General features: G+C 39.8%; 1 protein-coding gene across 1 annotated transcript; it reads right to left on the reverse strand.

Moving 5' to 3' along the window:
- Window positions 1-9,661: 9,661 nt before the first annotated feature.
- On the reverse strand, window positions 9,662-11,999 carry LOC114303445 (uncharacterized). Its single transcript, XM_082884327.1, has 5 exons — window positions 11,773-11,999; window positions 10,898-11,475; window positions 10,580-10,799; window positions 10,080-10,305; window positions 9,662-9,946 (listed from the first exon to the last, which is right to left on the reverse strand). The coding sequence occupies exons 1-5, from the start codon at window positions 11,997-11,999 to the stop codon at window positions 9,662-9,664; spliced, it is 1,536 nt and encodes a 511-aa protein (XP_082740453.1).
- Window positions 12,000-12,527: the final 528 nt, after the last annotated feature.

Consider the following 12,527-nt stretch of genomic DNA (forward strand, 5'->3'; position numbering starts at 1 on the left):
GTATTTAGTGAATTTTTAAAAGGTTTTTTTCACAATTTTTTACTTTTAGGTATATTTATGTTAGGTATATCTAAAAATTAAAAAAATTGCTTAAAATATTAAAAAAATTCATTAAAAACAAAAAAATACAAAAAATAAGAAAGTAGAATTTTCTGAAAACTGTTTTCAAAAAAACGAAACAAAACAAGCTGGAGGTAGGTATAATCAGTGAAAAGAGCTCTGAACGTGCCATACCAAAAACGTTTTCTTTTATTTGAGATACAAGTGCGTTGGGAAATTAGCTAAAAATTAATTTTTTGTTTTTTGTTTTGGTTTTTTTAGAAAATAAAAAACATAAGAGGTGATGTGACTCAAAATAAGTTAAAAGTTAATTTTTAACCAACTTGCCAAATGAGTCCATAAAAATAAGTAATAATTTTTATATGTGGCTGGGATATATGTTATGTGATATGTTTTATTATGGGAAATTGACTGGTAAATCCCCTTTTTTGAACTTATGGTCTGGATGGTCTCAAATGTTTTCTTATGTACCACTAAGTCCTCATGTACATTGAATGACTGTCACGACCCAAACCCGTCCCTATGAGTTTAGCACTGTAACCGGCCAGTAATCCAAGATTACCGAAGGCCTGCTTAACAGTAATACAGTAAAACAGAGTACAGGGGCATGGCGGAAGCCAAAACAGTAAATAAACAATGTCCAATGAGCTGTGATAGTCTGTATGCCAAAAAGACTTTTCATACACATATACATGAACAGTACAAAACAGTATATACACATATACAATCATTCAGTTCAGGGACCTAATCCCTATTAAACAGTACCGTAACAGTCTACACAGTTATACAAAACAGATACAGAGACAGACGGGGAAATTAAAAACACCCCTAAGTCATAACTTGACAAACTTGGAACCTCGCAGTGAGGCACATAGGTTGGCTTGACAAAACTGGAGTTTACCCCGACGCTTTTAGCCACGGTCTAGTGCCTGTACACCTACATATATATATGAGCAGTGAGCTAAAGCCCAGTGAATAACGTAATGCGTAAAGAGGTTAAGAATGAATGTCCTTACAGTAATGAAATTCAGTATATCGGTCATTCAGTCATATGTGATACATCCATTAGCATAACAATACAGTAAACAGTAGGTCTTGAAAGACCGAACAGTAAATGATGGCCATCAATCAGTAAACAGTAGTGGTTCCAACAAGGGAACTAACAGAGATCTCTGTAACAGTAACAGTAAACAGTAGTTGCTAAGGATGCCACAGTACAGTTCAGAATATAGGACATACATTCATTCAATTAACAGTATCAGTTCAGAAAGCAGTACAGTTCAATTGTTCAGAAGATAATCACTTTGAACATATCTTCACACAGTTGTTACTCACAGAGTTCTGGGCTACAGTAAAGCTAGAGCGCGTCTCCAGTCGCCAACCCTACACAGTTACAGATTGAACACACACTAAGCTACACAGTCGGGAAAGATAATAACTTAATCCCTAATTTGCCTCGGTGTGTTCTACATCTATATCCTCATTAAGATGTCTTAAACTAGGCCTAAGAATGCCTAGGGTGGGATGAGGATGCAAAGATGCATTCAGAAAATATTTTCAGAATTTTCAAAAAACAAGGGTCACGCTCGAGCATAGGTTACTCCGCTCGAGCGGACATGCAGACAAAAGTTTCCGCTCGAGCGTAGAATTACCCGCTCGAGCGTTCTGCAAAACAGTCAAAAGTGCTGGATAGGTGAAAATCACGCTCGATTGGGCGCTCGACACCCGCTCGAGCATGAGACACAATGTCCCGCTCGAGCGTCAATTATTCCGCTCAAGCGGACATCAAAATAGTGCAAAGTACTGGGAGCACGAATTTCACGCTCGAGCGCCAGTAACCTCGCTCGAGCATGAGTCCAAATTCTGGAAATTCCAGATTTGAACCTCAAGCTCAAAACCAAGTTTTAAAACATAAATTTCGATCCTCTTGGGCCAATTTTTTCAGAAAACATCCCAAAACTATAGTTTAACATGATTCCAAAGCTCAATTGTAAAATCAAAGCCCAAGGGTGTTTCAAACAACTCAATTTCAAACCAATTTTCAAGAATATGAAAAACATGCAACATGCATGAATTTAAACCATTTCAAAGCTTCAATTTCATGCTCTAATGAGCCAATTCTTCCAAGGACAAGATGAAATCATGGACTTAAACACAATATGAACATGCATATAACATTTTACCATGAAATCAACTCACAACTCAACAATTCAAACATGCATGCATGGAATGAGCTCCAATTCAACATTATTGAACCAATTCTTGACTTAACTCTTTAAACTACCATGATCCATGCTAGAAAGAACTTAAATACACAATAAGGAGGATGAAATTCATACCTAGGTTCCTCAATTACAAGTCTAGAGGCTCAATATACGAGAATCCTTCAATCTCTACAAGACTCTAAGCCAAATTGTGAAGAACTCAAGCTTTCTCTACCTCTCACTCTCTCAAGTCGGCAAGAACAAGAGAAATGGCTGATGAAATGTTTTGTTTACATGTAACAAGGCTCAAGTATGTTGGCTAAGTGGCCCACTCAATGGTGGCAAGAAGGTAATTAAAGCCAATATATGTAATTTATCAATATTCAACCTAATTTAATCATACCAAATCACATTGTAGATAAATACACCAAAAAACTCATACTAATTCCAATGAACACAAATCATCAATCAATTTCAGATTCGGCCGCTGATAAGGCCTTCAATTCGCAATTTAAACACAAAGGCATGAACAGATAATCAAACAGTCAACAAATAGACATACAATTAAACAGATATACTTAATCAATTCAATTCCAGATTTCAGTTAATCAGTTCAGTACTTCAATCAATTCAGTTACCAATCATAATCTGTCTCAGTTTAGCAGTAATCAGTGATTAATCGGTAAACAGTGACGAGAGTTGTTACAATGACTATAATGCCATTGAGTGTAAACCGGGTGAGGGTTTGAGTAATGTGACGCATGAATGTGGTTGGGTGTTACGTTGATAGACTTTGCAATATGGGTTCGAGACACAAGGCGCTCCGATCCGTTAACGTTTGATATTCCCAAATTGGAAACACTACGTAATTGGTATGTAAATGAATGTTGCCCTAAAATTAAGAGGTGAAAAGCGGTGGTTCAAAATTCAAATTCATTCAATCATTCCCACGGTGTAGATTTGGTGTGGCTTCACACAGATTTGGTGATCTGAAACATTGCGTCTGGATTTGCTTTGGTGTGTCTGCGATTTTGTGTGTGGGATAAACCCTAACGAGTGGTGCGACGTGACGACCGTGCGACGTTTACGAGAAGAATACGGCGGAGGGATATCTTATTCACAAACGTGAACGATGACTAGTAAACTTAATTAACTGGTTTTGTTTACAGTTTTTATGATCCAATTAGTTTTTACAAAACTTTTTCAGTCATCGATGATGCATGGATTCCACCATTATGGCTGGTGATATTGGTTTCGTATGACATGTTTAAGGGCGTATTATGTTGGGCGAAATCAGTAGGTTGTTCATGCGTAGTTGTTTCGATGGGTTGGTGTGTGGTGTCGCTATCATAAAGAGCAACTAATTTTTCTATTAAAACGCTGAAAGTGCTGGGGTGTGTTGATAATGTAGTGTGTGTGTGTTTGTGGGGCATCCTTGTTACTTGTCTTTGAGATGTATATGGGTCAATAATCTAAGGCTTTTTGTGGATGTCAATGTTACTTTGTGTGGAACGGATCCGGTATGTCGTCACGCATTTAAATCTGTGGTGACGTGAGGGGAAGATTTGTGTGGGGTTCCAACGTTGTTTGAATGTGGGCAATTTTTAAATGACGATGTGTGACGTTAGGTGGGTGTAGGTATGTCCATTTCGATATAACTGTGTGAAATGTATTTTCCGTATATTATAAAGTCAAACTTTAATATAAAATGGTATGTGAAAATGTAGTAATGTTGTTACTGTTTCTGGTGGGACGTGGTTAATCAAACGTTGTGTTTTAATAAGTATGTGCGACTATGAAGAGTGTTGTTGTTGTAAATTGTGTGTGTGTGGTTTTGATGTTTTATAATATTGTAATGTAGTTACGAACCTTTTCTGTTTGGTAAGTAACGCTAAGCAAACTAATATTTGATTTGTTGTTTGAAATGCAGGGGTTAGAAGGACAAAGAGTCCATGGACGCGTTTTTGTGAGCGTAAACGTCAAGACGCAGCAGACAAAACAATGACAACCGAACTTGGCGTACGTAAACAATGACGGATCTTGTTCAAACAGACTAAAATTGTTAATCGTCCAAGTGTCACACCGAAGCTTAATCGTGCGAGGCTCAATTTCCGGTCGAACATTGCAGGCATTGTGAAGTTGGTGTATGTGCTGAATCTGCAAGATGAGCACCTTGTTCACCTTAAAAAAACACCGTTCTGGCTGATGTTTGAGGCAATTTTGGTAAATTAACTTGACCACGCAGAGTTTCGCAAAGGGGACGACTTGGTGGTAAATATCATCCGGGCGTACAATGCACGAGACGGGACGTTTCGCATTGGAGGACGAAGTGTGTGTGTAAGCGATGATGACATCAAATTAATTTTTGGGATCCAATGTGGGTTTGGGTGGCTTGACTTGACTCCCAGACCGAAGGCACCGTTAGATTTCGTACAACGTAGGTGTCTTAACACTAGTCGCATAACATCGAAATTGATACGGACGTTACTAGTCGAAGCTGCGGAGGGCAGCACTGTTCGTGATGTGGAAGACACTGTGAAGTTGCTATGCTTATATGCCTGTGGGAAATTATTCTTTTCAAATTACGGGGAAACAATCAGCTGGGCTCTAATTCGGTATGTGGATAATTTGGATGCAATGAAAACCTATGATTGGACGGGGGCAATCCGTAGCTCGTTGATGAGTTCGGTTAGGGACTTTTATCGAACACCTGAAAAAGTCACCGGATGTGTCGTCACATTGATGGTACGTGTGCTTGTAATTTATTTCTTAGCTGTCCTATTAATTGCAAGCGATTTGTTATATGTTGTACGTGGTGTAGTCATGTAACTAATTTGTACCTTGTTAATTGTGCTGTTTGATGTGGGGTACAGTATTGGCTTTGTGAGCATTCAACGATCATATTGCCCAAATCTGCAGTTGCATTTCCCAGGTTCATGAAATGGGATGTTGCCACATTAGTAACGGCTGCACATGGGGTCAATCTATCAGGGCGTGTCGGTTTCGAGGTAATAATAACTGGTAATGATGATTATGTTATACGGGACATCGTTTCAAAATTGTTCATGACTTTGTTATGTTGTGTTTACAGGTAACATCTGGACGTTTGATTATGAAAGAGTATGAGGCTAATATTTTTGAGGTGAATGGGGTAAGCTGCGCTAGGCCTACTGGAAATGCCGTTGAAGATTTTAGTGGTAGTGTGGATGAGGATGATTTTGTGGATGAAGATGATTTTGTGAATATGGGAATGGATGCGAATGTAATGAGTGGGGACGTACGAATTTATGGTAGAAATGTGGAACAGGGTTCGTCTTCAGTTCATTTTCAAACACCAATCAGTAATGTTCCACGAAACGCAGGGAAGGACGTAGTGGATGTTGGGATACACGTTTGTTATGCTACGGAGAAAATTGCGGAACTGGAAATACAAATCACCGAGAAAGACAAAGTGATTTCAGATCTACGTGCAGAAGTGGACAAACTGAGGCAGGCGAATGAGGTGCAAAAGTTGCATCTTGTTGGAGGTTTTGGTTGCTTGATGCAAAATAAGGACAATGAGGTAAAGAAACTCACAACTGAAAACGCTGAATTGCAAAGGGCAATCAATGTTTTAGAGGAGCAGCTTGCTAAGCGCGAAATGCATAACGTGACTCAAGCGTTTTGTGCAGTAGACGTGAATATAGAGGGTGTGAACTATGGTTTGATGGGAAACGAACAAGTTACAGACCTAGCAAACAATACGACCCCAAACAGAGTGTTTGCAGTGATTGGGGATGCAGTTCCAGTGTGAGATGTCACGCCAGTAAGGGAACAGACCAACAGTGTTAGTGAAATGCAGCATGGCGCAATAGCTGGAATAGAGGTGGTGGTTATTAGTCCAAACATGGCTGAAGGTGGTAGGTTGAATGTTTGGAAAAAATTCATTTGTATGGGATGTCAAACGCAAAGATAAAAAGGGGTTAACAGTGACAGGGGTTGAGTGCTTGGGTGTAAGTGGGCCGATGAGCAATTCAAACGTGGTGCATGTTCCTTTATCTACAAATAATGTAGTATGCAATGCTAGAAACAGTGGTAGCACAGATGTAATTGATGTAGATGTGGACGTACATCGAAAGAAGAAATCAGGATTTAACATTAACAACAGACACGCGGTGTGGAAAATGATGACAGCTGAGGAGAAGAAAAAGATAACCGATGCATATAACAGGGATGGTGATAGGTATGTACATGTAAAGTGTTTTGGTTATGCGTTGCTAGCCTAATATGTTTTGTAGTGGATGACATGTGTTTTGTGTTTTGTGCAGTGCTGTGATGTGGGACGGGCAGGGTCACGGTGTTGCTATGTATTTCACCAGTGTGAAATCTCTTGTGTACCAATCTGAGATATGGGGGAATGTAAGTCGCGTAGAAAGGTATTTATGCAATGTGTTTTGTTTTTTTTCATATATTTTTTTTACCAACCATGCAATAATCGAACATGTGAAAATGTCATAGGTGATCGATGCATATGCTGTGCTATTAAGTGTTGAGCAGGAGAGGATAAATGAGGGCGTTGATGCTGCAGACAAATCTTATTTCTTCAGTAGTATATGTATAGTAAGTTTGTGGTTGTAGATGATATGTTTGGTTATGGGATGTCATAATGTGTAACATGTTTGCATGGTGATACAGGATATGATGAAGAACAACAACGTACGCTCAAGGAATAGGTATGTGCTGGACAACCTGCATGCAGCTAAGCTCTTCCATTACTTACATTTCCCGATTTGCAAAGACTCACACTGGATGCTGGTCGTGTATGACACTGAGGATGAGAGTTGGAAGCATTTTAATTCGATGAGGACAAGGAGCAAAATTATGGACGTACACTACATGGAGGTGCTTTCCCTGGTAAACATTTGTAAATGTCAATATTTGTGGGTCTGTGTGTGAACATGTAAACTGTGTTGGCTGACGTATGTATGTGGTGGTGTAGAAAAACATTGTGTCAGAGGTGCAGAGGCAAACCATTGGAAATGACTCGGATGATACTCAGGAGTATGACCCACCGTTAGAAGTAGTGGCGGACTGTCCCCAACAGCGTGCCGAATCCTAAGCACATTTTAATTTTCCCCCCGACTTGACCTGGTACAATACATGAATTGTCTTAATTTATACCTGCGACATTAGTAACATGCGATGTGATATATTTGGACAGGCTTGACTGTGCTATCATTGTCTTTGCAGTGATGCGCTAGTACGTGCGCCATATAGAAGTTAGAAGATCGTTGTATGGGGGCAACTGCAGTGTGTTGCAGGCGATCATGGTAAAGTCTTTCGTGAATGATCCAGTGCGTGGATTGAAGAGCGATCTCGACTGATTGAGGGTGTGTAGGGATGCATATACTAGTATATAGTTATAATATTAGCTAGTTCGAATATGGGGTTTTAAGATTGCGTACGCTACAATGCGCAAATAATTATCTTTTTGGTTATGCACATTATGGCCTCGTTTGGAAAGTGGCTATTTTAGTAGGCTATTTGGCTTTTTGGCTATTTTAGTAGGCTATTTTAGTTTTGTGTTTGGGAAGATGAGATGATTTTTTAGTTGAGTTTTTGTATTAAAAAGTGTGTTGAAATGATGTTTAAATTTAAAATGACAAATTTATCCCTAATTTTTTATTTTTAAAATTAATATAAAGGGACAAAATGGTAATTTAGCCATGATGTAACAAATGTCCGGCTGTGACAGTGTAGGCTGTGCCTACACTGTCCGGCAGCAGCCTATATATATATATATATATTTTTTTTTGAAAAAGTTTTCAACAGTGACGCTTTTTGGCTATTTTTTGAAAATAGGCTATAATAGCCTCGTCCGAGGCTTCCCAAACAGCGCCTATATTATTAGCACAGGTTATGGTTTGTTCATATTGTTAGGTTAGTGTGTTGGATGTTTTGTCTTGAATTAACATGTGACGGGCGTGTACAACACTATGACTTCAATTAGCTGGCACATTTTTTGGAAAATATTATGATATATTTTGGTTGGAATTCTGTGGAATGTATGCGTAATGTGATGACTGATGTGGTTGTTCGCAACTTGTGTTGTATAGATTTTTCCTCTGAGTTATGCACTAGGACATCCAGTCATGTATAATGTTGCTGGTTGATGGATAATGTCTGAATCAAATCAGGCTGACATTGATTTACAAGTTAAGTGATGCACATGTTCCAGTCCTTCAAGGTGCATTGAACGTCAGCTGGATGTGAATGTGTGAAAGGGGTGGACAATATGCACGACATTGATTTGTTTTGACGTGGGATGCTGTTGTTTGAGTTAATGTGTATGTAATACGACGTTGAGTAGTAGTTTTTGGCGTGTACTTCATTCTGGCTGTAGTTAGGTGGCATATTTTTGGAAAATATTATGTTATGTTTTGGTTGTAACTTTGTGAAATGTGTGCGTATTTTGATTTATGATGTGGTTGCTCACAAAGTATGTTGTCTGCTTTTTTTCTCTGAGTTATGCACTGGGACATTCAGTCAGGTATAATGTGACTGGTTGATGGATAACGTGTCAACCCATTCAGACTGACATTGGTTTATTAGTTATATAAGGCACACGTTCCAGTCCATTGTGGTGCATTAACATAATTTAGGTGTGATTGTGTGAAAGGGGTTGACAATATGCACGACATTGATTTGTTTTGACGTGGGATGCTGTTGTTTGAGTTAATGTGTATGTAATACGACGTTGAGTAGTAGTTTTTGGCGTGTACTTCATTCTGGCTGTAGTTAGGTGGCATAGTTTTGGAAAATATTATGTTATGTTTTGGTTGTAATTTTGTGTAATGTGTGCGTATTTTGATGAATGATGTGGTTATTCGCAAAGTATGTTGTCTGTTTTTTTTCTCTGAGTTATGCACTGGGACATTCAGTCAGGTATAATGTGACTGGTTGATGGATAATGTGTCAACCCATTCAGACTGACATTGGTTTACTAGTTATATAAGGCGCACGTTCCAGTCCATTGTGGTGCATTAACATAATTTAGGTGTGATTGTGTGAAAGGGGTTGACAATATGCGTAACAGTGTGTTAGTGAGATGTGCGCGAACAGGTACGCATAGTACATGTAGGCACGGTTTGCAGTCTTGTGTTCAAACACAAAAACTATGACAACAGTAATATACGGCTTCAGCGAAGGTAGGCAAAGTATATTTGCCTGAAGGTTAGAACGTTACAACAATTGTAATCAAATGGAACTTGTAGGCGAACAAAAAAATTCATATAATAAATTGTTTAAATACTGAATTGTATGTGAGTATCACATTCTCATTTAATGGTATGCACGATGTACGCAATCATTTAAATCGTACTAATATAAATTGGCTTGTCAACGTTTTGGGATTACGTCTAAATGGGTTCTTTGCAAGTCTTCCTGTTGCAGTTTTCCATACGACTACACCTTCCACACCATATTTGTTGCACATTCTCACATTTAGACGGTATTCTCTTCTTTTTCGGCCTCCCAGGCGGATGTTTGACATTTGGTGGGTAAATGATGTAGTTGGTGGGGCTGAATGGTGGTTTTTCCACAGTTGGTATTGGGTAGATGGTGGGCGCATACGTCAGACGGTATTTGGACACATGGTACCAAGGTACAACTATGTCATCAAGGTTTTTTTCCATTTTTTCGCACTGCAACAATAGCATGCGCACATGGAAACTCGTTTATTTGCCACTGGAAACACGAACATGTACGTCTGCCGATGTCCACCATAACAAAAGGGAATGAATGGACCTCGTACACGTCGTTATTCGCTTGACTCACTTTCCTCGCCCGACTTTTGTTGTAATCTTTTTCCAGCTGGGATTCCATCTTAGGACAAATTGCGCCAATCCATGTGTGGGCTGATACCATCCGCTTCGACATTTGTCGCATAATCTGACCCCTGATGCTGTCAACCATTCTGGTGATTGGTAAATACCGTGCTTCTCGAATCCAAGAACTGAATGGCTCGGCGGCGTTAGAGCTTATTTCGCCGTATCTTCTACCTCTACAAATGCCAAGGGCAAAAAGAAGTTAACAAGTAAGCATGATCGTTTGTTGTTGGGTATGTTCATGTTTCCGTTGCGTAACAGGAATATACGTACTTGAAAAACGCGTTCGCCCAGTGTTGTGGATGTGCATCCGCAAGGAATTTCGTAGCAATGGTTTTTCCAGATTTTTGAAATTCGTCGGCCTTTTGGTTAAATGTTGTTATGGTGGGTGCGTATGCGCACTTACAGAATTTGCTGACCAGTCCAATCCGATGCATGCTGTTTACATACCGTAGTCTATCCCACAGATTTCTTTGTAAATGTTGGAGGCAGAATGCGTGGTGAGATGTAGGGAAAAATATAGGAATTGCTTCTATGAGTCCCATGTTTTGGTCAGACACGAAAGTGATTGTCCTCTCACTGGGTACCACGTTGGCAAGATGTTGTAAGAACCATCCCCAATTCGCATTGTTTTCAGAGTCCACAATGGTATAAGCAAGTGGGAACAAACCTATTACAAAAAGTGATGAGAATATGATTAGCGTGTACAATATTTCGAACCATAAAAATACAATGTTTTAAAAGTGAAATGAGGCACACCTTGCTTACCGTCCTTCGCGGTGGCAGTTAGCAGAAACCCTTTGAACCTGCCTTTCAAGAAGGTTCCGTCAAGGAAAAGTAATGGACGACAATGAAGGAAACCATCAATGTATGCTTTAAATGATATAAAAAAACGGAGGAAACGGTAGTTGTGTTCATCGTAATCGAAGTCAACATAACTCCCAGGATTGTATTGCATGACGGCTTCACGATGCCAACGCAGTTGGTCGAATGATACAGAATGCGCGCCAAACAATTTCCCCCTTGCCTTCTCAACCCCTAACCACGCAACTCGGTAGTTGACGTCCAATCCGTAATCGTCTTTCAAATCTAAGACAACATCAGTTGGACGTGTGAGTGGTCTGTCCCGAACACGAGCTGCGATAATGTCAGCAACTATATCAGATCCAACCCTTGGATGATTTGATGTCCGGACGGATACACCGCAACTATGCACACTGTTCCATTTCTGAATGTAGAAAAATTGATTCACTTTCAACACCCGAGCATGTACAGACCACGTGCATCCCTTTTCCTCCAACATGGAGCAGACTGCTATTACTCGTACGGAATCGTTCTTAACATATCTGAAATTGAACCCAAACTCCACAACATACTTGCACAAAACCGTACGAAATTTGTGTGCACCCCCCTCAAAGCATTGCCCGACGTGGGTTAACCCCCGCGCCTATGATTCAGTCAGTAATACTTTATTTTTGTGCGGCCAGAAATCAGGCAACAAATCAACCTCGTCATCACTTTCTCCTTGGTCATTAACAATTATTCCGGCCACAGGGTTGGGTTGCATATTCTGTTGTTCGGTGTACGCACTTACGCTATCCAACCTTCCGTGCTATTCAACCAACACACAAATGTGTTGTAACCCGAACGATTGGGTAAGAGTAACAAGGTTTCCCAAATCCACATCATCTTGTAAAGTAAGACTCTTTAAACTTGGAATGTTGTACGACAATCCCACATTACGGGGACCTATCCCGCTGAACTTCGAACACAGGAAATCGCCTAAGTCGGCAAACGTGCCATGATCCCGGAGATTGTAGGCTGCGTTAATGTTCCGATAAGAACACAACAACATCAAACTCTCTTCCATACCTACGATCATAGACACTGACATGTGTCAAACACATGTTATATATGTAAAAAAACATAAAAAGTACCAAAACAAAATCAATACAGTAATGAACTGAATAAAAACTGGATCGTCTCACCCCCCGCACGGACGGTGTGGGAAGGGTAAAAATCAGAGGCAGATACTTCGCGATAAAAACATAAGTAGAACAATTGTGGACAATGTGAAGGACGTACAAATGTGGTAATGAACACACGTCATCTGCAGGGCAAATGGCGTGTTAGATATGAAAAAGATATACACGTAATATGTACCTGCAATGATAGCGAACGTTGACGACTGTAGCAGCTCTCACTACCAGCAAAAAACAATGAAACCCTATTTTGCTAACTCACAATAAGCCTTCAGCCCGACCCACGAAAATGCCACACCCATAAACATAGGATCCAACTTGCCAAATGTGACAGAGCAACATATCCCACAAAATATGCACTGAATCCCTTCATACACGTACATGCCAATAACAAAAAAGGGCAAATCAGTCTAGTC

The sequence above is a fragment of the Camellia sinensis genome, chromosome 1 (assembly GCF_055761805.1).
Source record: "Camellia sinensis isolate YWXY chromosome 1, ASM5576180v1, whole genome shotgun sequence".
In the NCBI taxonomy this organism is placed as follows: Eukaryota; Viridiplantae; Streptophyta; class Magnoliopsida; order Ericales; family Theaceae; genus Camellia; species Camellia sinensis.